At 48.6% G+C, this 26,397-nt stretch overlaps 2 protein-coding genes across 2 annotated transcripts in view; one reads left to right on the top strand and one right to left on the bottom strand.

The window, feature by feature from the left end:
* FAM234B (family with sequence similarity 234 member B) overlaps positions 1-12,961 on the top strand; it is a 36,358-nt gene extending 23,397 nt beyond the window's left edge. The window contains exons 6-13 of the mRNA XM_061205764.1: positions 963-1,110; positions 1,452-1,593; positions 2,603-2,746; positions 2,906-2,987; positions 5,371-5,526; positions 7,898-8,015; positions 9,525-9,745; positions 10,329-12,961. Coding sequence (XP_061061747.1) covers positions 963-1,110; positions 1,452-1,593; positions 2,603-2,746; positions 2,906-2,987; positions 5,371-5,526; positions 7,898-8,015; positions 9,525-9,745; positions 10,329-10,334 — 1,017 coding nt within the window. The 3' untranslated portion in view covers positions 10,335-12,961. The remainder of the gene's footprint in view (positions 1-962; positions 1,111-1,451; positions 1,594-2,602; positions 2,747-2,905; positions 2,988-5,370; positions 5,527-7,897; positions 8,016-9,524; positions 9,746-10,328) is intronic.
* A 723-nt stretch (positions 12,962-13,684) lies between these two features.
* GSG1 (germ cell associated 1) lies at positions 13,685-22,010 on the bottom strand. Its single transcript, XM_061204999.1, is given in 8 exon segments — positions 13,685-13,793; positions 13,796-13,932; positions 13,935-14,101; positions 16,016-16,127; positions 16,776-16,928; positions 17,743-17,790; positions 19,085-19,403; positions 21,961-22,010. Coding segments are annotated over 8 exon segments (993 nt in total). The 5' UTR covers positions 21,979-22,010; the 3' UTR covers positions 13,685-13,754.
* Positions 22,011-26,397: the final 4,387 nt, after the last annotated feature.

Here is a 26,397-nt window from a genome sequence, read left to right as displayed (position 1 = left end):
GTCTAAGACTTTTTGGAATTTTGAGTTTGTCAAACAGCATATTACCTATCGTGCTCAGCTTTGTGATAAACTTGAACTCTGTTCATTCAGGTCTTTGATAAGAATGATGAATAGGAATGAGATAATAGCTGGGTGCTGTGACATTCCACTGAAACCTCCCTCTGGGTTGGCATTGGCCCTTTCTCGGGGTACACTGAGAACCACATTTCTTTATCTTGTCCATAAGAATCCATGATGATAAGCTCTGTCAAAAGCTTTACTGAAGTCAAGATATCAATGTAGTCCTTATATTTCCCAATCAGTGACTCTATTCCCAAAAGAAAATCCTCTAGCGCAGGGGTTGGCAAACTATGGCCTGCAGTTTGTTTTCATAAAGTTTTATTGGGACGCAGTCACGCCTGCTCACTCATGTATTATCTATGGCTGCTCTCACGCTAGAGTGGCAGAGTAGAGTAGCTGCTACGGAAACCATCTGGCTGGCAAAACGTAAAATATTTACTGCCTGGCACTTCACAGAAAAGGTTTGCTGATCTCTGCTTGATAGTGAGGTTGATAGTGGCCAGGCCAGATGTGTATGTCATGATGGGAGCACACTGCCTGCGCTGATTCTCCTGGGACCAAATGTTACTGGGGATTTCTGGGTATGGGGGTAGAGACCGGGGGTCGGCTGTACTCTGTTTAGCTCTAGGCTAGAGTTCTTTGCCTCAGGGGACTGCTTGTCAGCAACAACTGTGCTTCGGAGAACTTGCCCGAGCTACCATCTAACAAGGGAATGGGGCATTTGCCCCACTTTCTAGCTTCCAGGGAAATAGAACGAAGTGGGCTTGGCTTTGGGCTTTCCAACTTTGGGAGGTGTTTCTGACCTCTTAGCTAATGAGGAAGCAATGACTATCTAGAGAAACGATTTGATTCGGAAACGATAAGTCTTCTATGGACTCAACCCCCGTCTTTCACTTTGTCAGCCAGATCTGTGCTTTCTGCTGGTGTCTGGCCGGACAGGGAGTCCCGTGGGCCGACCCGTGAAGTACAACATCGTGGGAGTGGGGAATCTGATCGGCCCTCAGGTTTACATCACCACCAGCGGGGCTGCCTACATCCTGTTTGGCTTTGGTAAGAAGCAAGGCTCACTTTTGCTACTGTCCCCATGGGTGTATGTTGAGGCCTCCCTGTGTGACGTAGAGAAAGCCTGGAGTCAGAAAGCCTGGAGTCACTGACACCAGCCCTCTGTCACCACCTCTGCCCGGGCCCCCTGCCGCAGGGCATTCACTCTTCTCCAACGAGAAGCTCTGCCCAGCGTCCCCTTAAGCACTTCCCCACTCGTTCCCTGCTGGGCCGGGCGGGCTGTGTTGGACCATCCACCTGCCCAGGCTCTGGGTCTCTCGCTCCCATCCTCACCCTGGGAAAGTGCTGTAAAGTTCACCTTCTCCGTGTTGGTTCTTCTGTGCTGCTAGGAAATATCCAGGCTGTCGCCCTGCGGGACATTTTTGTTCAGGCCCAAAATCGAGACAGCTTACCACCTTCCCTGCAGATAGACGAGCCCGAGTGGGAGAGGCGGAGATCCATCAACCTGTCTGAGCTCATTGACGTTTACAGGTGGGCAGCCGTCTGGCCCCGTCACAGTGAGACCAAGTCATTGTCTGGTTGGGCTGGTGAACACGTGGGCAGAGGTTTGGGGGGAAAACAGTGCTGGCCTTCATATACCACCTTCTGATCTGGTTAAGGGGAGTTACAAGTGCTCTTCTCTTGGTGACATAAAGCGTTGACGTCTACGTGTGGGTGACCATGAAGTGTGATCACTTCGCACATAGGCGGCGAAGAAGGATATTTGTTTGGCGTGGCAGTCAGAGCAGGGCAGGGTGAGACTGGGGAACCTCAGGTAGGGAGATAGATTTATTTAACACAACTGCTTGTAAAACTGTGCTGAAGGATCGGCCTTACTCTTCGCCCGTATTTTTCTCTTAGTTGAAGAATCACTTTGGCAGAAACAAGGGCAGCATCCATGAAATCTTATTTTTTTTTCTTGTTTATTTCTTAACTAAAAGCATGTTGTTTGTTACCTACCGTGGATTCTACTCATTTCACCCCAGGCCTGGGTAATAATTGTCTTCGTTCTTTTCCTCCCAGAAGCTTCAAATCATTTTCTAGCATTTTCTTAGGCAGTATCACTTTGTGTCAGTGCATTTGACAGATGTTAAATAGAGTCGTCCCGGTTGTACAGAGGGAGAAGTAATTGGATGAAGTGTATAGCGTGAGCAGCTGTCCGAGCTTAATGACAGTTTCAAGCATCCTGTCCCGACCTCCGTCTCCTTCCCTGCCGCTGTCCTCAGCTCTGTTCTCTTTCCCAGAGCATCCAGCGTGAGATGCACTTCTCCTGTCAGTTCCTTCTGAACTTGCCTGTATTTTCTAGGGCTCCTTGGTTTCTAAAGAAACCAAGAAAAGGAGATTCAACTGGAAAGACAGAGTGCCCTGCTTGACAAGACACTGGTGGAAGGCAAATGCGAGGGTCTATACAGACACGTACGCCGAGAGGAAGAGCCACAATAAGCAGGGCAGGAATCTCATCCAAGCCTGAGACTAACTGTCGGGGTCTTGTTTAACGCAGTGATGGGGTGGAGCTCCTGCAGGTGGTGAAGGTGCCGGATTCCAATAGCAGCAAGCTCCTGATCACAACCAGACGAGGCCTCGTCCTGCTTCAGGGGCAAAATCTCACACCTTCCTGGACCTTGAGCCTCCAAGGCCTGCGCAGGTGGGCAGTGTGCTCTCTGTTCCACTTGCCCGCGTTTCAAAATCGCCCAGAACGATTGCTTGATCTCTGGGGCTAGTGCAAGGGAAGGGGGCGGGAAGGAGTTAGGTTCTCCTCTTTTTCTCCTTTACTTCTGATCACTCACGTTGTTCTCGCTTGCAGCCAGCCTACCCCTGGGTATTTCACGGATGATGAGACGTTAGACTTCCTCCTGCAGATACCGAATGGAGTTGGGATGAAAAAGGTAAAACCTGGGGACTCCAGATCAGTCAAAACATATATCCAGTGTAAACTTGGTGTCCAGCCCTGCGCTAGGCATCGTGAGAAATAAAAAGAACCTAAAATATGGTCTCTTCCTTCAAAGAGCTCCAAGTCTAGCTGAATGGATAAAAATGAAAAGTCACAATGCAGTGCTAAACTCTACAGCATCAGAAGCTTTTCTAGCTGCCCTCCTTCCTATGCAGGAGTTCCTTCTGGATTCTCAATGTACAGGAGCCTTCTGAAGTCTCTTGATGGGGAAAGGCAGGTATAAATAAATGTACTACTTCAGTACACATACTCCTAGATTTCACAGAAGGTGGGCTAGCAGGGGTGGCTGGGCTGTTACGGAGGACTTCATGAAGGCGGGAAAGGTGAGCAGAGCCTTGCCGCTGAACTGCGTTTCTAGAGGAGGGTGGTCAGGCAGGCAGGGGCAGGAGCTCCAGCTCCCTGAGATAGACGGTAGGGTGTGTTCCAAGGACACAAATAGGTCATTCTGATTTTACGTCAGGTTGTATATTGTGAGGATTTAACGACTGGATAGACAATTTTCATTCCTTTAACATTACAGGCGGAATTCGAGCTTTTAAAATTTCCTCTTTTTTTATAATCGACTGAGCGTTTTGGTTTATCTTCAGCGTGAAATATGTATTTATATACGATTGTACACTGTTCCCTGAGAGTGACTTCAACAAACACTTAATCACTGCCTCTCATGTATGCCAGGTTCTGTGCCAGGTGCGCAGATGATGGCTGTGGAGACACAGCACCAATGAGAACAAGCCACTGCCTCGTGTGGTTCAGTCACCGGGGTGCCTGTACCTCGTATGTCGTGGTAAGTGCTGGAACGGAAGTTCGCACGATGCCACAGGGACGTGGGGGGCAGATGGAGTGAAGGGTGTCAAGAGATGCTTCCCGTCGGTTGGGGGTTAGATGTGCAGAATCACGAGAGCAGAGAAGAGGCTTGCTGGATGGATATAGGAGGCTGGGCAGAGGGGCCTTCGTAACAGAGCGGTCAGGACACGCTCAGCTGGTGGAGGGCCTGAAAGCCAGGCTGCGGAATTCAGATGACGCGTAGAGCCTAGGGTTACTTAGTCATGAGTAGGGGACAGATCCGAGGACACAAGTATCACTTCGGGGAGAGTCTTCCAGCAGTGCTAGACAGGAAGGAAGCAGTGTCTGAGTGTGTTTCAAAGATAATTCAGGTAGAGACTGAAATGTCCGTTGGCTTTCCCAGCAGGATGGAGGAAGAAGGGTACAAAAGGGGTTTAGTCCCTGACTTATTGGTGACCTTGGGCAGATGACACAGTCTCACCCAGCTGTAGTTTCTGCATCTGTGAAACGGGAGTAATAAGACCACTTGCCTTCATAGGGTTGTCGTGACAGTTAAATGGAATAATACGTGTCACTGGCTAAAGTGTTTTAGTGCAGTGTCTCTAGACTTCTTTTCTCCCCGAGACTAATGAAGGGAATCTTGGACTGCTAGCCTGCTTCCTCTCTGCTTGCTCTCGGCGAAGCAGGGTCTGATCCTGGGCAGAGAACGGCAGGCCCAGGACGATGGGGGCACAGGGAAGGGATTGTCGAAGGAGGTGCAGGGCAGAGACACTGAGGACAGAGGCCGTGGAGATGCTGGGGCTGGAGGTGATGGGGGAGTTTCTCGGGGATTTTGGCAAAGGAGAGGCTGTTTTGTTCTAGAACTGTGTGGTGTGAGGTATTTGGGGTGACAGGAGATACAAGTGTTGCCGGGGATTATAAATCTAATCCCCTTAATTATCCCTTGAGAGATGCAACTAAGGAGTGAATTTTTCTCTTCATTTTATGTTTTTGTGCCTGTTCAGACTATGCTCTTTTAAATTTGAGACTCCCTTTGGGCTGAGCTGCACCTGCCAGGACGCACATGACAGAGTCAAACTTGTAAAGCTTTTAGCACAGGGGACGGGACAGAGCTGTCACCGAATCATGTTCCCCGTAATCGTGGCAGCTGCATCGCTGGAGGGAAGGGACGAGGGTCGGGTTTCAGCCCCTCCACGGTGGGATGGCTGCTCCGTCCTGGACTGTCCCGAACGCAGAATAATCGGCGTCACTTCCTGTCCCTGAGCCTCCATCCCCTCATCTGAGGACGCGAGGAGGCCTAGATGATTTATAATGTCCCTTCCCACCTGGGAAGGCTGCAGTCCTTTAGACTCTATCTAGGGTCCTGGGCCTAGTTGCTATTTAACGCTCTCTGAACACCCCGTTGTTTGCATCTGGTAAGCTCCGCCTGTTAATGTATGTGTTATTTGCATGTCCATGGGTTTTTGTTTGGGTGCGCCTGTGTTTTCCGCTGTCTCTCTGAGGATGGCGTGTACTCACCGTCTTCTCTTCTGCAGGTGATGGTGGTGGATGGGGCCTCTGGCCTGGTCGCTTGGAGTTACAGCATTCCGTGTCACATGGAAGAAACCCCAGCCACCTCAGCAGCCGCTGTGGACCAGAAGTCTGTCTTCCTCTTCTGGGCTGAAGGGCTGTCAGCTGCATCGCCCAATCCTGTGAGTGAGCCTGGGAGGGTCCTTCTGTCACTTCGTCAGATGGCAGCAGCTCTCGGGGCTGACTGGGTCCGGAGGTGTTATTAGACCAGCCGCGCTTCCAAGCAGTTATGGGTAGAGACGAAACAGCCCTCAGGTGGGCAGGGCAGGAACCTGCTTCCTTCTGAGCTGTGCTCTGTCTGCTCTGCCTTTCCGCTGAGCAGCGAAAGCTGACAACGGCTCCCAGCTACTGGCTCCATGACAGTGCGAGGCGTAGATAGAGGGTGGAGTCTAGACTCATATTAACAGATGATTCCTATGTGCTGCAGCTGTTGAAGAGAAATAATCATGCCTGGTCTGCAATGGGCAGGGAGGGTTTCATGGGGGCTGAGGCTGGGCTTTGAGGTGAATAAGCTGAGATTTCGGAAATGGGCGGGGCCGCAGGGTGGCAAAGCAGGGGGGGGGGGACGCTGGGCTGAAGGTGAGGGTTCACCTGGGGGATCACGGGAGAGAAGCTCCGATACACAGAAGGCAGGTTTGAGAATGTCTTAAAGGCTGTCCTGCAGCACTTTAATGGGGTTGAGGAGTCACGGGGCCACCTCTACAAGGTGCCTGGGGATTTTGAGTAAGACTCACCCTGATTGAGTCCAGATAAACACAGCTGACCAGCACCTACTGTGTGCCAGGGACCTCGGGGTAAACTAGGAACAGTGCTGCCCGCCGCAGGAGAAGACGGACGGTCCCTGGCGATTGGGTAGCCTGACAGAGGGGGAGTCCTGCGTTCATCAGCCCTGTGCTCTAGGACTTAACTTTTTTGGGCCCCATGCTCTTTATCCGTTAATGAAGATGCTAATATGGTCCCTCGCTTTCGGATCAGATTTCCATAAATGGTTGTCCTAACTCTGCGGTTCCCTGACATGTGAATGTGGGCAATCTACCTAACATTTAACTTCCTGGTTTTCTCCTTTAATAAAATGAGGGGCTCGGATCAGATGACTCTCAAATGTAAGTGTCTATAAATGACCACAAAACAAAGGCATATTACCAATGTTGTAATAGAGGTGCACATAGGAAGTTTAGATGGAAGCACAAAGGGAGGGGGGTAGTCATTTTGTTGGGGGCGATTAGGGAGCTTTTCTTGAAAGAGGTGGCATCGAGTTGGGGACCTCCGGACAAGAAGTGTTTTAATGTGTGGAAATGGGCTCACGAGGAAGACGTCTAAGGGGGAATAAGATTGGCCAAGGTCAGGTAAAGTCAAGTGAAGCGTGTGCTTGTTTCACAGACGTTCTTGGAGCGTGGGGTGCATAGGCATATAATCGTAGGAGGCCAAGGAAGGCAGATGGGGGTTGAAAGGCATAAGACCTTGGTTTTCACGCTAAGGAGTTTGGGCACCATGCCATAGGCAGTGAGGAGGGAGTTGGGCTATTTTCTTGTCATGTTAGCTGAGCTGGTGCTGGGACCCTGAGGTGTGTGGGAAAGCCCTCTTCTGCTCTGTGACAGTGGTGGGAGCGCACCGCGAGCTTCCCGCACACGTGTCCCCTCCCCTGCCGACAGTGTGGAAGCAGGGCTGACACTCACTTCAGTTGTGGCGAGCGGGGGCTACTCTTCCTTGCGGTGCGCGGGCTTCTCACTGAGGTGGCTTCTCTTTGTTGGGGAGCACGGGCTCTAGGCGTGCGGGCTCAGTAGATGTGGCACACGGGCTTAGTTGTTCCGTGGCGTGTGGGATCTTCCCGGACCAGGGCTCGAACCCATGTCCCCTGCATGGGCAGGCGGATTCTCAACCACTGCGCCATCAGGGAAGTCCCTGATGTGCATTTTTTTCTGCCATCGGGGGTCAGGAGATTGACACTCAGGCCTTGGAATTTTTATTTTACGATTAGTGAGTTCTGTTTGGTCCATTCCTGTTTATTTCAGGAACAGATAAGATTTTTGTGATTTTTTTTTAGCCTGACTCTTGCGATTGGCTTCAATATCCAGTGAAAGCAAATGTCTTTGGCTCAATATTTTTTTTTATATGCAGATTTTGCCTCCACGAAGCCCCCCCCGCCTGCTGTCAGGGAAGAACTTGTTCCTAATACTCCGTTGGCACCAGACTGCGAGGGCCCCCATCAGTTTCTCTCCTGGGGCATGCCCATTTCCTTTCTTCCTTTCTTTTTCTTGTAAGGGAGAAAGCATTTTCTAGCTCTAGTGGTTTGAAGAAGTTAGTGTTTAATCAGTGTTTTCAGCTCTTTGAAATGACATGTCTCTCGTATGTGGGAGTTTCTCTCAGACACACCCTCATAGTTGGGATCGCAGGGGATGAGTAATCACCACCGTCTCCACCACCCTTTCATCTGAGTGACATTGTACGCTAGTGTGTGGACTGACCTTTGCTCTCACTGTTTTTTGTTGTCAGGATGTCGTCCCAGGAACCGAACCACCCAGCCTTCACCACCTGTACCTCCTGCATCCAGCCTTCCCCTCCATTCTTCTGGATCTGGCCAATGCCACTGGCACCGTGACGGCTTCAGAGGGTAAGTCCCAGGGATGGTGGGGGTCTGTGTACACAGAGGAGGGGAGGGGATGTGCTGGCCGTGGTGAGGGTGATTCCATTGTACCACCGAGGGGAGGGTATGTGCCTGCAGGTGCCAGCAGGACGAGTGTGCCGAGCTGCTCCCATGCATTTCCCCTGGTGGCCCTGGTGCCCGGGGCCATCGCCTGAGAGCGCCCTCTGGGGGGAGCTCCTGGCTCACAGGGTGAGGACCCCCAGCCTCCAAACATGCTGGAAGCTGCGGGGCAGTGTTATCCCATCCCCAATGGTCCACGGAGCTAATGTTTCAGCAGGTGTTTACTGATCATCAGCCATACACCAGGCGCTGTGCCCGGTGCTGGGAATACAAATCAGACTAGTTTCTCGACCTTGTAGGAGCTTAGGACCTGGAATTCACTGCAAAGGATAAAGCAGAGGCAGGATGTTTCCTCAGGGCATTCGTTTAGGCTCAGTAGAGACTTTCTTAGGACTAAAGTGCACATGACCATCGCATAGAAACTGGCGCCAGGAGAAAAAGGGAAAAAGAAAAATCACCCGTAATCTGACCGCTCATAACCGCCGTTAACATTTGGAAGTGTTCTACTTTATATGTGCATCTAAATAATATCACAGAGCAAAACTGGGATCACATCTTAGAGACCTGTAATGCAAAGCCCTGGAAAGTCGGCCACCGCAGCTGGTCTGGGCTCGTCCGATGGTCCCTTCCTTGGAGGGTCCCATCCCACACTGGCCTCTGGGAGTCTGCAGTCCTGCTGGGGATGGCCAGGTCGGCCACGGTTCCTTTCTTCACTTCTTTTCCGTATTCCCTTGCCATTCAGAGACTTGCTGTCTCCTTACAAACTCGTTTGCCTTGAAGGTGAGGTTGGTGCTGTGGCTCTGGCCCACTGGGCTGCACTGGGAAGAATAGCTCATCTGGAACCTGCAGGCACTCCTGCCCACTGGCTTTGCACGTGGCAGGGCCGCGGTGGGGAGGCGTGAGTTTGCAAAATCCTGTGACTGGACCTAAATGACCTCTTTTTCAATAGTAGCATAAGTTGTTATTCAGTGAACGTTACGTAATGGTAATTAAGAATCGAGACCATTTTTATTACAATACCTGGTTTATAGATGAGGCAAAATAAACACTGGCTGTGTACATAGCTTATGCCACCAGGTACTGACAGTCTAGGAATTCTCAGAATTTCTAGTTTGTTGTACTCACTTTTCTACCAAGTTGTCGCCACAGTTGGCCATTCCTCTCACTTCCTGATCTGGGGCTTTCTTAGAAGTAGCTTCGGAGAAGCACAGGTACAGAGGCTGAGAATTTGCTGCTTTGCACCCCTGGGCACCCATTGTCTAGTCAGCGCCTCGTGTTGATCAGGTGCTCAGTAAACTTCTATGAATTAGTGAAGGAGGAAATGAGTGAATGAATCCAGTTGCCAAACCAAACCACTCTCCTGTTAGCTGAAGTTTTCTGTCCTTTTTAACTGCTCTTGTTTTTGTCTTTCCTCAGTTGGGATCAACGACCTCTGGAAAGATGCCTTTTATGTTACCAGGACAACAGGGCCAAGCTCTGAAGGGCATCCAGCACCCCTGGTGGTCAGCAAGCTTAGTCTGCGGTGGGCACTGATGGAGGGCCAAGTGGTCCAGCTAAAGGAGACCACCCCCAAAATTGGCCGCGGGGAGCTGAGAAGATTCCTCTCTAGGATAAAGTTCGTTGACTCTCCCTACCAGGTGAAGAGCTTGTGAAAGAAATGTTTGGTTACTATTGAGGGTTTAAAAGACACATACTACCAACCCCGAGTCTGCTCTTTAGAAGATTTGGGGAGTGGGAGCCTTCTCGAGTAGCGGGGTATCAGGAAACAGTTATTTTCAACCAGTGTTATTTTGTAAGGGTACTTCATGACCATGAACTACTACTCAGTTGTTCTGAGCTGGAAATGGTACCAACTCTCTTAGGAGACATTTGGAAGTGTGGGCTCCTGGCTTTTACTGTTACTCCTGGCCTTTCCTGGGTAAGGGCTCGTTGTGCCAGCATTGTGCAGGGCTTGTGGCAGTTACATACCATGAAGAATTATCTTGCTCAAGATACAACCCTCCCTCCCACCCCTCTGAAAATACTACGGTCTAGTTCAATGTTCAAGAGTGTATCATGGAAAAAGATAAAGTCTCTGGGCCTTTCTGGAGGGACACTTACAAACCACTGGGGCTAGACAAAAGGACAGGAAAATAGAGGGATATTCTGACATTTAGGGTCCCTCCATGTCTCTACCGTGAAAAAAATTAAAGTCATTGATACTTGCACTTTTCTCCCTAGATCTAGGCTGCTGGACTCTTCAGTTTCAGAAGAAGTGAACTGAATGGTACCGTCTCTCTCCAGCTGGAGAGGACGACTTCTGTCACCCACTCCACCACCTCTGCGTGAATGTTGCCAAACACTTTGGAAGGCACTTGGAGGTCTTGGATAACAGCACGATCCGTTTGGCTGGGGTGCTGCCCTTCCAACCCCCTAATCAACCCCTCCTAGGTGTTCTGTGTGGATAGTTTGGAAATGTGAATCTTGTGTTATTTTTTGTGTGTCTAATTTATGAACCCTTGCTGGGAAATTCCAGTGAAGTCCTTCCCTGGAACATTTTGTTGTGCGTTACGCCCTGAGTGTGTATCTCTTGGTGTGGTGATGAAACCTTCTCTAGACAAGTATGTCCTAAGCTCCAGGGACCCAGGTTCTCATCCGTCCAAAACACATCTGGTTGGTTTGGGTCTCTTGAGACTCCCAGATAGCCTACCTCTGACTTGGAGGGCCCCTCAGCATTTCTCCCCTCCGTCTCCCCCTACCTGTACCTTGGCTGCAGTAGCGAGAAAGACTGACACAGGGGTGGCGCGGGCCACCCAGAATCCTCATCTCTTCCTTGTTTTGTGGCTCCTGTCTCCTCTCTCCTCACATGTTCCTTTGCTCTGTATTCAGTGACCATAACAATAACCCTGTTCCTATCAGAAGGGGAGCAGGAGAAGTTTAAACGCCCAACCTCTGACAAGGTCCATAGGTTATGACACAGTTCGGGTAGTTCCTCCAGTCATGACTGTTTCTACCGTGGTCACTTCGGACGTGCTTGGGTGTGCACCGTCCACAGCTTAGAGGAAAACTCAAGTCAGGAATGCCTGAGGCTGGCGGCCTCATTCCCTTTATCTCCACCCTGCTTTCTCAGCACCTTCTCCTAGTGGGCGTCCTCCTTTCTGCCTCTCATTTTGCTCTCTTTTATTCGGGGATATTTTTGCTTTGCTTGCATGAGAGCAAAGCTGTTTCTGGACTTTGGCTCCTTGAGTCCAGCATGCAACCATTCTGCCCTGTACCCTCCCTTCCTTGTAGAGCCTTTGAAGCAGAGTATTTTGAGAATATGTCTGTGTAAATACTATAGCTTTTATGAATGGAGAAGTTCTTTGCGATTATCCCCAGAGCTTGCTTCTTCCTTCTTCTGTATGGATATGTTACTTTATCAGGTTCTCCCCTAAACTTCTAGGTCATTGTTTCTATTTTGAGAAAATGTCTATGTAAATACTATAGCTTTTATAAATGGAGAAGTTCTTTAGAATTATCTCCAGAGCTTATTTCTTCCTTCTTCTGTATGAATATGTTACTTTATCAGGTTCTCCCCTAAACTTCTGGGTCATTGTTTATATAGCAGAGAATTGCTGTTCTTCTCGAATAATTTTGATAGGTCATCCCTGAGTGCACTCGGGTTCTCTCTTTACTTGAGCCCGTGTCTTTTTAGCTTGTGTTACTAAAGAGATTCCAGAAAATAGGGATGCCAGATTTAAAGGGGTATGTCTGAATTGCCCACTGGTAGGCATTGTGACGTAACCGAAGGTTGGTAGCCAGAGCTGTAAGCAGGCATGTTGCCTGGCCTATAGACTGGCCTTGCCAGGTTTCTGCCCCCTTCCCGCCCCCGCCCCGCCACCTGAAGTCCCTGAAAGCAAATTTGGTTTCAACACTTTGGAAGGCACGTGTGGGTCCAGCTTATTGTGAACTTGGGAGAGCAATTAGGAGATGCCCAAGAGTATGGGATTGATTCCAGATTCACTTCTAGGGTTTGAATCTGCCTGGGTAGAAGGGGGAAGGATCTAGTTCAGTCTAATAGAGAATTCTAAGGACTGATTCATAGTCAACCGAATACCTGAAGCCTGAGTGGCGGCCTGGGCTGGGCCACCTCGTTCTCTACCACGTGGAGGCTTTCAGGGCTGCCAGCCACTTTAGGCAGGAGTCAAATGCCAAGTTGTTTACAGAGGATCTGGTTTGGGAGGACTGTTTGGGGCAGGAGACTATATTTATGCTGGGTGAGTCCCAGAAATACCTAAGCAGCAGCTAGGGAAGACAGCGTCCCTAAATTCTTTGTGGTGTGTTTGCAGACTAGCTTCACATAGATTGTTTGGACTCTGACCGGTTTGAATCTCTCTTGCTGAACACAGGACGCAAGCTCTAGGGTTCTTCTTCCTCCTGCAGCCAGTACAGGGGGAGTAAATGGTGGCTGAAGATCGAGGAAGCTTCACCTGATCGGTGTGGGTGCTGGTCTCTTGTCAAATGTGTCCCTAAACTTCCTTCTCCTCGCAGGCAACCCCCCAGCCAGACATCAAAGATAGGAAGTGCTCCTCTCTTTCGGGGTTGCCAGCGGAGCCAATCAAGCACTACTTAGAAAGAGTATTGACTTCAGTGAATGCCAGGGTGTTCCTTCTCCCACTCTCTCCTCTTTCCTTCCCGTACAAGCCCTCTACCCTAGACGACATCCTCCCCACCCCCAGAGGGACTCTGCTGCCCCATCTAGTGTGGTTCCCCCCCCATCCTCTCAAATGTGAATGGCCGCCCTTATTGCCTGTGTTAAAGAAGAGCCAGCTGGTACGTTGTCAGGAAGCGCTGTTTAAAATGTGAATTGTTACAGAACAAATAAACACTGTGTATAGGAGCATACGTGTGTGCTGTTCGCATTCTTCTCAGCCATCAAGGATGGTGGGTTTTCCCTGACGGAAAAGAGAAAGGGCGAGTGGATGGATGCAAGGTGGGGCTCAGAGGGGAGTGTAGGCCGCAGCCTGGTCGCTGGGGAGCCGCCATCCTGTCTGCATGGCCTCAGTGGGCCGTTCTGGGGGTGGCCTGTCCCCGCAGGCTGCAGGAGCCTTCTCGTGTGTCCTAGTCTCCTGATGGCTCTGAGGATAATGTGTAATTAATGTGATGTGATCTGTTCCCTATCGCGGGGATGCAGGACACCGTGGTAGGCAGTGCGGAGGATGCCCGTTCTACAGGTCAGAGCTCCTAGGAGAGCCTTCCAGTGTGTGGCTTCCAGGAAAAGTCAAGTGCACCACGGAAAGCTGAGCCACCACCAACTACCCACCTCCATTCTTCCAAATCCAGGACAGATGACCAAGTTGGTCGGCCTCTAAAGGGCAGGAACTATATTTTACTCCTCTTTTTATCTCCCAGAACATGGCATATAACCAACAATCAGAAAAGGCGAGAAGGGACTTCTGAATGAGTGACACGTGGGGCGGGGAGTGGGAGGTGGGAGTGAGACCAAGCTGTGACAGAAAAGGGAACGAGGGCACCGGGCACCCGGGCACACGCCCCATGGACTTGGACTTTAAATGCCCTTGTTCTTAACCTCTGAAAATCATGCTCAAGAAACAGACTTAGGCTTAAGCACGTGTTGATAACAAAGCAACATGTAGGGCTCAGCCTGCTCTCCAAACCCACTAACCCCTAACACTGTTCTTCCTCTACAGATGGCCTGGCCGCCTCTTCCTGAGGCTCCCAGCTGGTCCCGTGTTGAAATTCCTTGTGTGTAGCTCTGAGTAGAAGTCCACTCCTCCGGAGACGGGGCGGACGGGCTGATGGTGGTACTGGGGGCAGCTGGTCAAAGGCCCCTCGGGTGGGCTGTGCACGCCAGCTCCTGAAGGAAACATAGGTGGTGATGCAGTAGGCAGCTCGGCGGGGCTCCTCTGAAGCTCTTACTGTGCTTGCACTTGAACTCCAGCACCAGCCGGGTGTATGTGTTGAAGGTGGTGACAGCTGATGCCATGCAGCAGGTGAAGGAAACCCAGGCCGTGCTAGGGACAAATATACAAAAAACCTGGAATGTCACACTCTGACTTCCTTACGGGTTTGAAAGAAAAATACCGGGATCCCTTCCTACTAGTCAGCTAGGCCGATGCCGCCTTAGGGATTTAAGGATCTCATGGTGTTGCCTTTCACCACCACGTTGCAGGTAAAGAGCTGTGGGCAAGAGGACTGAATTTGGTCTGTCTCAGGGTAGGTTCTGAATGTTTCCTAGTAAAAGACAATGACTCGTATAGTGTTAAAGTCAGGCTAGGAGTTTAATGGATTCATTTTCACTGCACTGATTAGTTTAAGTGCTGTGTTCTTTCATACCTGGTGGCTTATTTTACGTGTGTGTGTATACACACACACACACACACACACACTCACCCCCAACCCTGCCACACAATTTTTTGGACAGTTTCCCAAGCTACAGTTACCCTTGTATAATCTCCAAGATTCCATAGACCTGTAGCTCAGCTGGACACAGTGGACACAGCCCGAGGCACTACATCCCTCCTTTCCCTGACACACATACTTCCTGCCAGATACCTCTTCCATCTTCCTTGGTTTTGCACCTAGCTGTCTTAGGGTCCACAAAGTTGAGCCTCTGAGAGGCATTCAGGAAACACTGACTACACATCTAGAGGTATTATTATAGGTTGCTCTGTGGAATTTGCCTACTATGGAAACAGTGTGGTTCTTGGCTTACGGGAGTTTGTAAAGGATGGAAGAGATGCTGGAGATGAAGAGAAGCTGGATGGATTCAACAAAGAGAAAAAGACACCAGGGAACTGTATCAAACACATTCCTAAAAACTGAGGAAGTCAAACCCCTAAGTCTTCCATGATCATGGGAAGCCCAGGACACCAGGAGTGGTGTAGGTCGGGGGGGTGGTATTTCACAAGGCCAAGTGATGCTTAGAGGCTACGTGCTGCTACTGCGTGTTCCTCTCTGCTGCCTCTGATGGACTAGACTCAGGCTGAAGATGCTTCTGATGGGAGTTTTGAAGTCTGAGCTCTGCAGTTGAAATGCCCAGAATGGCTTGAAAATGGATAAAAGGTGAGAAACGATGAGTCTGGAAAATGAGCTAAACTGATCGGGTGGCTGATGGAGAGATCAAAGGCCCCTGAATCCAATAGCACATATTACACCATGAGAAAAGGGGATGAGATCCTGTGACAGACATATATAGGCTTCCATATGCCTCTTCGGCATGGACTGTCTTTCCAACGCTGTTAAGTGCTTAGCACTCAGCCCAGACGGTTCAGGTAGGTCCAAGTCGGCACCTGTGCAGTGAATGGAGAGTGATCCTCAAGGGAGAAGGTGAGGAACCCAAACAAAGGGGGTGTTTCCCTTGAAGGTGTGTGTTTCATCATGGTTGGTGCTTCCCTCTTTTTAAGAGAAATCTAAACTAACTGAGCCCTTAGTTCTTTAAGGGTTAGAGAGAGACCGGTAGGGGAAGTTTCATTTCTATCACAGTTTGATGGAATAAGAATGGAAGCAGGATGAAGTCACTCTTTGTCACAGGAGAAGAGTGAGCCATTCACAGGAATGGACTCCAATCCAGATTGCAAGGCTGATTCTTCATTTCTGTGTCTCCCAATACCGTGAATCATAAAATATATAAAACAGAGAGCATCGTTTCCATAAGCCATGCAACATTAGTCTCACTTCCCAAGGGCGTCATACATATCAGGTGAAGAAGCACTTGTTACAGCTTTATCAGCAGAAAAAATAAGCCCGAGGAATCCACTCTGTACCTCCTCAGCAGGTGGGGAGAGAATGGGTGTGGGATGCTGGTCCAGCCCTCTGGGTGACTCACGGACATCTGGGATGAGGGAGGAAGAGAAGGCAGAAGGGCACAGAGCAAGCCTCTAGTTGAGGTGGACCAGGGAAGAGAAGAAAGGTGGAGGAGCCCCTACTAAAAGGCCCAGCCACGATTCCAAGCATGGGGCCTCCAGTCTTCTGGACCCAAGTTGGCCATTGCTTGGAAGACTTGTGAATACATCACACGGCCCGCCATCCCCAGAAGCCCTACAGAGGAAGCAGGAAGGCAGCTCCCTTAGAGGCAGGCTGGCATTGCCATGTACAGGGAACACGATTCGGGAGCAACGTCCTCATCTGGCAGCAGGTACAACCTGTGTCGAGGCGTTCCATTACCCCGATGCCACCACATTCCAGGGAGACTACTCTGCAATGGGGGCTTCTCCTTGAAGGCATATTTGCAGTCGCTTCCCCAGATGTTTGGTTTCAAGCTGTGGGAACATTTCTGAGTCAATGCTGCACACAGGCTGCTGCTCTCTTTACTTCTTTCCCACCTGTATCCCTATCCTTCGTCTACACGCATCTCTCACTTTATCCAACAGAGCGTGGAAAAGCTGTGTGTATGTCACGACTCAAAAGTAAACCAAACTGTATTGTACATAATGAGAAAACTTAAAATGAAAAATAAAAAGAACCTAGAGAGAAATCATTTAGCAAAGGACATAATGATCTAATACAACATTTCGCATGTTATTTCAATTTAAAATTAAAGATGCCTGTGCTGTTACCTCCTGGCTCCATTCTTGAGACTGCCTTGGGGCTCCTTCTTCCCTTGGGACAGAGACTCCAGCCTTCCGGCTAGTGCTGCAAAGGCAGCAGAGGACACCCACCCTCCTCTCCAGCTCTGGAGATGCTCACCTGACAAGGCAGAGAAGATGGCGGTGAAGGTGCTCAGCTTGAGGCCACAGCCGGGGTTCCCCGTGAATAGCAAGTCCATCAGTAGGAGGAGGAAGCTGAAGAGTTCAAGTCCGATGTAGGCGAATTGGACTCCCAGTGATAAGCATAGGATCTCTGTCAGAAACCAGAGGAAGAAGAACCCTCACCCTGACAGTTAACTAACTGAGCCGGCGGTGAACAAATGCTGCCCATGAGAAGTGGAGAGCCTCGTAGCACCAGAGGAGGAGACAGAGCTGAAAGCAGCTGGGACAGCCCTTAACCTGGGGCTGTTTGTTCTCACTCTGCTCAGTACCCAATACATAGCCAAGTACACTTGATTGACTGTAAATACTCTGAGGGAGGTTTGAGAAGAAATCATCCAAGTTTCACCAAATCTTGCAGGGATATGACTTTGCTAGTTATCATTTTTGTTTCTCCTTTGTTTTAAAGTTTAATTTTGGAGCAATCCATTTTGTTTCTCTTCTTCCTCCCCCCATCCCCACCCCTGCCTTGCCCTCTTTGACTCCCTTCTTTCTATGTTACGATAAAATTATCAGGGAAAAAAAAAAAAAAGGAAAAACCCAAGCTTTCTACATGGTTACTTGGCAACTGGAGTAGGTTAGAGCTGTTGGTGGATTTCTATTTGCGGACTTTATTTGTCCCTGCTGTTCCTTTTTTGTATTCCTGCATAGGAATGAGAGTCAGCCTAGCAGGAGTTTGTGTCACCCTGTGGGGCTCAGAAGAGAGAAGCAAGAGATCACAGTACAGTTTAGATACTCAGAGGCCCAACTCAATGGCAACTAAATTTGTTATCAAAGCCACATACTTGCCCCAAGCCCCAAGGGAAGGTGGGGGACGAAAGCCTTCTCCATCAACCGCTTCCCTCCAAATCGGAGAGTGGGGTGACATGGGCCTTGCAACGTGGCAAATTCCAGTAGTCCTTTCTCACCTCTCTCGGTTGGTGGTGTGAGTTCAAGGAAACTTCGGCACCTCTCCCCTGAAACAGACAAGGTACAAGGCGATGAGGTGCTGCCCTGGACGACGGATGCAGACTTTTCCCCAGTCCCATCCCAGGTACTGCTCCATTTGGTCCTACACAGGCCTGCCCAGCAGGTGGTAGGCAGGCAATAAATGTCTCTTTGGAAGCAGGGAAGGATGCATGGATGGATGAACAAAATAGGCCAGAGTCATCCAAGATTAATTTCTCTCTCAAGTCCTGATAATGAAGAGTACACTTCCCTGAGTCACCCCGGGGAATGTTCCCAGCATTCGTTCACCAGCCTCTTTTGCTCCTGCTGTACCACTGGCCTGCAGGGCTCTAAACTGTTTCCGGGACTGGAGTTGGAGCAGTGCTAAGTGGCACAATAATAACTCAAGTGTAAATGAAAATACACACGAATTATAATCCTGTCCCATCTCCTTTTCCCCTTAGCCTAAATCAGGGGAAGCAGCAGATTGCAAATTGTACACAGTTCTGGGCTTTAGAAAAACTTCACGACCAGTGGAATCTTTGCATGCTTTGAGCAGGGAGGAGGGGGTGTCCTCAACCCCACTGCTCCCCACCCGAGGACGACCCTTACCTAACGGGCTGGCACAGCGCCTGCTTTGCGAGTGTGAGACCCAGCGGCGTGAGACCTGGGAGGGTCCGTCTGGGTCCACCTTCCACGGTCTAGTTATCCCCTCTGGGCTTCAGTTCCCCTACCGTTTCAATTGTAGCAGTAACACTTAGAATGAGGACACCCTTTTGGGGTCTTATTTAAAGGCGATCTACTCTGATCCCTGCATCTCACAAATGCGAAAATCAAGGCCTGTAGGAATGAAGTTCTTCCTATAAGGTCACAGCTGGGCAGAGCCCGGGCTTTTTCTATGATAGTCTCCTCGTTTTGTCCAGGCAACTCTAGCTCGCTGGGATGGAAATTCTCATAATGTTAAAGGTCTGCATGGGCACAGGGAACTCTACTTCACTTTGCTGTACGGTAGAAACTAACACAACATTGTAAAACAACTCTACCCCAATTAAAAAAAAAAAAAAAAGTCTGCATGAAACCCTTTAAGGGTAATGCTATTTGAAACCAGCGAGTCTGGAGGTGAAACGCCAGATGGATGGACTTTGGACCTTATTACGAGGGAGTCTGATGGGGAAGGGACGCAATGCAGAGTCGGGAGACCCCGAGGCGGAGGTGAGGCCCGGCGGGGGTGAGTGAGGGCTGTACAAAGAGTCCCACTGATTCTTTGCTTGCATGAGATCCCTGGTGGGGAAAAGATATCAGGTGGGTGGGGTGAGGGGCCACCTGGGTCTTCCACGATTTCCTCACAGGAGAGCCACATGCCACTCCGGAAGGCACGGAAGGTGAAGCGGTCATCCCCAGTCTCCCAGCTGTATTGCACCACCTCCTGGGATGATGCATTGGCACTGCTCCCATCCAAGGGCACCGGCACATCAAAGCACTTGGCTGGCAGACCTTTCCCGCACAGGGGCTTGGGCACCTTCTGTATGCCCACAAACCAGTAGTTGCTGAGCAGGGATGCTGTGGAGAAGCTGAGTGATAGCATGTTGAGGAAGGCAGATAGGCATGTCCATTGATCAGAAATGGCCTTCGGGAGCTCCATCTGTAACAGACAAACACAAGAGCGGAGCCTGATTTCAGAGCCTCCTCGGAGATCAGTGCCCTCCCCTGCGGCTCCCTAAGCTCGAGCCACTTTCCTCCAACAAGACGGGCACAACAAGCCACTGCGAGTTTTCTCCAAGTAGCCGTGAGGAAGCTCGGGCTCCAGGAGTGGCCCAGAGTAGGCACCGTAGTGATGATGTTTATTTAAGCCGGACCTTATTATATTAAAACGCTTATTGGGGATAATCTGAATAAGCATCAGATAATAATGAGATTAAGCCACTGAGCTAGTATCTATCTGGATGAGAAAAAGAATTGGGAGCTCTCCAAATGCTCCTGCTGGTAATTTTTGCCTTTGTCTTCATTGAAAGGTAGCAGCACTGACTTGTGGAGGTATGTGTTATTGTGACAACGTAAGTTTTGGATGTCTTCCTCCCTGCGTTAGATTCCTCTGAGAGGAGTAAAGGGGCATATATCCTATCAACGAATGTTAAAGTGGATCATCCCTGGGGGAGCAGATAGAGGCACTGGGCCCTTGAGGATAAGAGGGCAGTGGGCCAACTGGGATGGGGGGATGCTGCGACCTTTGGAGAGGAGATGAAGCTACGGGTTCTCAGAGAGGTGGCGATATGGGTCCAGCTTCCATCCACTGCCCCTGAGATGACAGAATCTCAAACGCCAGCTGGCTGCATGGTACCCATGGAGGCTGGACGCCGAGCGCTGTGACCTTGGAGACATGGGACGGTGCCCTTGGTGGGTGGACAAGGAACGCGCAGGGCCGGGCCCAGAGCCTGATGCAGCCACAGTGCCTGACTCCCGGGGGTAACCCAGTGCGTGGCTGCAGAATGAATGTGGCCCGGGTAGCTCTGGCTGGAGCCCCTGACCTCGTCATTTTTAGCCTAAGAGAAGAGAAGCGCGGGCTGAAAAAGTCCACTATTAGATATTTCAATGTTGGGGAGTGGTGGCTTGGAGCCAGATTTAAGCTGATTTAGAAAAACAAAGAAATCAGACAGGTCTCAGATTTTGAGACCTTTGCATTACGAAGCAGTTTGTACTGTTATATTAATACATACCAAATGGAGAAGAAGCCCATACTTAGTTGCTGACAGACACTTCTTAAAGTAAACCATCTTGAGCTTTCTAGGTGATCGCTCATATCAGAATTAATCAGACCCAAATCTGCTTAGCTTAAGAGATGTAAATAAAACCATAGCTAAATGAGACAGGCCCATCTCCTCTCATCGTCTCCAGCTTAACATTTTCTACATTAAACAGGGAACTTTATCTTAGAAACATAACAGTTTGTTCTTCAAACTGTTATGTCAGTGCATACCACAGACAAAGTGCAGGGTTTTTTTTTTTTTATGGCAATAAGAAATATATCAGATTCACATGTATATAAAAAGCCAGTAAGCAAAACGTATGATGAAACAGCTTCTGAAAAGCAATTTGCTAATATGATTTTTTTTAAGCACTCAACAAATTAACTCTACCAAGAGTTTTCTGGGTGACCCTGCTGAGGACTCAAAAGCCATGGCATCTGGAAGGGGGATGATCTTATATTGCCAGATATGGGAGTCATTATGAGGCCCCCTTCTTCCTGCAAAAGAATGTTTTATTCTTGTTTTTAGTTATGAAAATCCTATTGGTTTTTGTCATTGTTCTGTTACTATGAGTTAGGTATTCTTTCTATTTTTATATCCACTGCTTGACTAGGAAATAGACTTCAAGGTAAAACATCTTCATCAATCATCCTGTATAAAAGTAGAACTAAGGATTTATGCAATTCTACATTTTCGACAACTTTATTTTCAATCACATCACATCAGATTTTAATTCTGCCCTCAATCCATTTCAAATCATATATATTTGTAAGTTATTCTTCAGGCTATTCCGAAATAAGAATAATGAACCACAGTACAACCACTTTGTAGCAGCACTAAGGTGACAACCAAATTAAGGAATTGAGAAACAGAGAATGAAAAAGAGCTTAGAATGAAGCCCAAAGAGGTTGTTTCCAGGAGTGTCCAGCAAGGACAGACTCAAGGAGCCTCATTTAAGAATTATCTTGATCATCGAATGAGAATCCATTCAACAGTATTTTCAAGAATTATCTTCAACACCCGCAGTGCCATGCCCTGCATCGCATATTTTATTCCTCCCCCCAAAATATGCCTTTTCTCACTAGGATCCAGATACTTTTTGAATTGGAAGAACAATCTAATTTGGCAACGGTTTCCTTAAGGGGATCATGGAGAAGTAGCAGCCAGAAGACAAGTTCTGTCTTTGCATGTACTGATAAGCCCCAAGCCAACGGGACTCTTTACTGTCTAGAAAAAGGGACAGAGTGTGGCTTCCCTGCTCAGATCACTAGGAAGTACATAGATGTGAAAATGTCAGTGATTCTTCCATTGACATAGGTTAACAGAAAACGCTCAGATTTAATATAGGCTAGTAAGGAGAGCAAATTGATGAGACTGGCATATCTCTTAAAAGAATCAGGTGCAAAACAGCTATGGAATCTATGTTCTGAGTAATAAGAGAGGGAAGCTGGTTACCTTGGCCATGGTCAGCATCTTGTGGCTTGTCCAGAAGGACTGCAGATGCCATCTGTGCTCCAAATCCCTTTGGTTTAGTGTTGGAAGAAGGAAAACTCCCTTTCCACCCTCCTCCCTCCCCCTCCCACCCCTCCCCTCTATCTCATATTTTTTGGAGTACCTCATGATTAAATGCTGCCTTGCAGGGAACTTGGGCATTTAATAATTGACAGTGCAATCATGACCCAGCTGTTCTGGGAGATTACACAGGAGAGCTTGCCAGTGGGGATCTGGGATTCAGCATAAGAAGCAAGAACCTGGACCTCTGCATGTGCAGAGGGAAATTTCTTTAAAGAGTACATGATCACTGAGTTTCCATCTCACTGCCATTCCCTAGGTAACTAGTGTGAATGGACTGGTCTTGATTTTATGGCAGACAAAATATTCCAGAGTCACCATTACTACAAAATACTACATTCCCTTGTGTTGGGTTTTCCATCCCTTTAATAAACTCTGTGACCTGCAGTGTCAGGGCCTCATGGAGCCATGGATATGAAAAGGCTTCTTGGTGTCATGGGTGGTCTCCACCGTCCAGTTAGTGATATTAGTAAGGATTATTACAACATCCTGAGACCGTCAGAGTGTTAGATAGGGTTGGGGGTGAGGATGTAGTTGGAGGAGGGTTGGAGAGAAATAAATCCCAGGGTCAGCAATGCTATAGCTATCTACCATTTCTCTCCCAATCTTTGGGCAAAGGGATAAAATTTTTTATTTTTTAAAAAATCATTTCTAAAACTTAAAAAAAAAAAAACGAATCTGGCAAATCAATAAGGGTTTGATTGCATCTCTTCTTGCCGTCAGTCCCCTAGAGGTACAAATTGTGCTTTCTGTACTCAAAAATTGTACCAAGTGGGATGAGAAGGTGGGAAGACTGCTGTGAGTTCATCCTCCTCCCCTTGACAGATACTCTTTCTTCCTGGAATGTCTTCTCTTTTACCTGGTGATCTGCTTCTCATCAAGATTAATAAAAGTCACTCATTCTTTAAAAATGTTGCTTCCTGGGGCTTCCCTGGTGGCGCAGTGGTTGAGAATCTGCCTGCCAATGCAGGGCACACAGGTTCGAGCCCTGGTCTGGGAAGATCCCACATGCCGCGGAGACGCTGGGCCCTTGAGCCACAATTACTGAGCCTGTGCGTCTGGAGCCTGTGCTCTGCAACAAGAGAGGCCGCGATAGTGAGAGGCCTGCGCACCGCGATGAAGAGTGGCCCCCGCTTGCCACAACTAGAGAAAGCCCTCGCACAGAAACGAAGACCCAACACAGCCATAAATAAATAAATAAACAAATACTTAAAAAAAAAAATGTTGCTTCCTAAGAACAGTTCCCTTTGCTTTGTCCTTGTCACACTGTACCCCTCCCATGACGCTTTCTATATTCCATTCTAATTGTTTGCCTTGACTGTAAAGTCCTCAAAGGCTGCTGCTTGTTCAAGAGCAGTAGGTCTCAATTCTGACTGAGCATCAGAACAATCTTTGCAACTTTGGAAGATATGCAGATTCCTGGGCTCCATCCTGAGCTGCCATTGTGGTTCTGGGGTGAGGCCCAGGAATCTGTAATTTTAGAAAGATTTTGGTACCCAACCAGGGATGGACTTCTGGTTTCCGGTTCTGCATGTGAGAACCTTGGGAGTCGCCACTCTGACCAAAAAACAAGTAAAAAGCTGAACAGCCTGAAAACTATATAGCCAGGGGATTAATGTACCATAAAATCACACCTCTTTGATTCACTTTGGGCTGACATTTAATGAAAGCCTCTCTACCCTGCCCTGCCCTTCTGCCACCTCGTCCAGATTTGCCACCAACCAAGTCATGGTCTTCCCATCCTATGTTTGTGCAGTTGGTTTAGGGAATCAAAGGCAGGCTTCCCTCGGAGCATTTGAATTGGTCCACACTCCAGCCAAATGAGTCTGTCACCGGATATGTTCTCTACTCTTAACAGCACGTTTTACACATGTCCCTCTGTCCAGGCGTGATGTCTGTATCACCCAAATGGCCCTTTCTTCACGGTGACAGAACTCCCTCTCCTTTGGGAGGAGGGAGCAGGGATGCTTGTGGTCACTTTTTACCCCTGAATTGGCTGTTGGTCTCTAGGCTGCAGCTTTCATCTCAACGCTGGGGGGCACTATCTCCCCATATTTTCCCTCTTCGGACACAAGCTTCCCCCACCAGTTGGCAAAGGTGGGTGGAGGTGGCTGCCCGCTGGGCAGGCTGGCACTCTTGCTTTTTATTCTTCCCTTGGCCTCCTCCCCACACACGAATCTATAGAAGCCGTGAGTCAGCCTTCTGGAATTCAGGGCTCAGAAAGAACTCTGAGGCCGTCCAGCTGCTCCCCTGAGGACATCTTGTAAGACTGTTTGCTGTGGCACATTTTTTTGTGTGGCCAGTTTTAGTTTTCAGTAACTCAATAGGTCCTCATATACTTCCCATGGGAAATACAACTCCGCAGTAACAGAAAATACTGTTAGCCAATGTTTCCTGATGAGTTTTGTGCACATTTTTCTCTACTTAATCGTATCCTCATTCCCTTTCCACCCCAGAACAGTGAGCAATTCTTTTCCCTTCTCTCTGCTTCCACCCTTCAAATACTTGGAGACACGTCTCATATCCCGCTTGAGTCACCGTTTGGCACAGGACTCTGTCTTTGGGTTTTTATTGCCTCTGCCCATAAACCGTGCCCCTTGTGTCTTAATAGCCCGAAGTGTGCCTTCTCCAGGGAAAAGGGGATGGGAGTGGCAGAGTCTCAGGTGAGTCACATGAGGAGGTCTAGAGGTGGATTTCGAGAGTGTAGCTGATGAAACTTCAGCTTTGCGGTCCCCCACTTACTCAGGCCCCTTCCAAGATGCTGTTACCTAATTTGTACTTGTCATTTTGTATTATTTTTCTTAAAGAGGGCCTCTCAAATTATATTATTTTAGCCCTTCCCAAAGCCTGAATCTACCCCTTAGGAGGCTGTGCATTTAGTGTGTGTGCTTGGCTGTCTGGCTGGCTCCTAGCTGGGATCAATGTTGAGACCACCCCCCTTCCCTCCCCAAGGACCCTGGGCCACAATGTCTAATTTCCTCTTTTTGACAAAACATGAGTTTCTCTGCCTGGCCACAAAAATCAGAGCCCAGCATCCCACTCACTTCCTTTCATTGTAATCTGGCCATGTTAATATTTTTTTTTCTTCTCTTAGGACAGAAAAAGTAATCACTAGTCAATGCCACATAAATATAATTTGGTTAGGCTCAGAAGCTCATGATTCAAGACAGATGAGAAGATTCCACATCTCAAAACAATATTGAACTTTTGTGTGTTGGGCTTTTACCATCTCAGGATTGACCTCACAGGGATGTATGTGCAACTGAACATTTATGACATCACAAAGCCAAGGGCTGGGACTAACCTAGTCTTGCTAAGGTCTTAAGTCACCACGCCCTGCACTGTGCAAAACTACATTTACTAGGTATGAATGAAGAGAAACTGGTCTTGGGACACCCACACTTACTTTGTAAACAGGAATTCAATTTGCTTTGTGACTACGCTGAAGATTAGAAGTGATTAAAACAATGGGTAAGAATGCTGAGATGCTGAGCAGTGGAAGATTGTATAGCACACCACTTCCCTCAGGTCCAAGCCTGGGGCTACAGGATCCCCATTTTTTTTTTTTCATATATCCATTCTGGCATTTTGTCCCAAGAGAGGTTTGTTTGGGACAGATAGTAGTATCTCTGTCCTTCTCCCAGGAGTCAGATTTCTGATCCAGGCCCTGTTAACTAACTCCTTTCTGTGACTCAGTAGACAAAAGGCTGGAATGAAGAGTAAATGTTTCGGTTGTCACTGGCTCTGATCTACAGCGCCCTGTTCTCTGTTCCAATGTGTTCTACTGTGTGCCTCTCTCATGTAACTCATCATGTTGTTTACTTGGCTGTTCTGCCCACTTGACTAAGTTTCTAGATACAGTAGCAACTATGCTTTATTCATTGTTGATCCTCAGAGCCTAGCCCTAACAACCACAAATGAATGGAATGAATGAATTAAGTGTGAAATGGAAACCAGGCTCATGAATACAATTAGAATACAATTAGGAAGACTATGGGTGAAGATAAGATAATGAAGAAAGGTGTTCAAACAGCCTTCTATTGTAGAGGAAACACGCATCCTCCTGCTTCACATACAGAAGAGCAGTGAGAAGCTAAAAAGAGGGTCCACAGGTCCACAGAAACACCCTATGCCTTTCTACACAGATGCACCCAGAGTTTCATCAAACAGACCCTCTGCCAATACATTTCCTCCCACCTGTGGAAACATTCCTGCTGTTTGACCAGCCAAGCCCAGAAAACAGCAATGATCTCATGAACCAGTATTATCTTCAGTTCACAGACACCAGGGTACAATCAGATTGCTCACAAGCCAGTGACA

Source organism: Eubalaena glacialis, chromosome 11 (genome assembly GCF_028564815.1).
Source record: "Eubalaena glacialis isolate mEubGla1 chromosome 11, mEubGla1.1.hap2.+ XY, whole genome shotgun sequence".
In the NCBI taxonomy this organism is placed as follows: domain Eukaryota; kingdom Metazoa; phylum Chordata; class Mammalia; order Artiodactyla; family Balaenidae; genus Eubalaena; species Eubalaena glacialis.
Note: the sequence above shows the minus strand (reverse complement) of the source record. Positions and strands in the feature narration are given on the sequence as shown.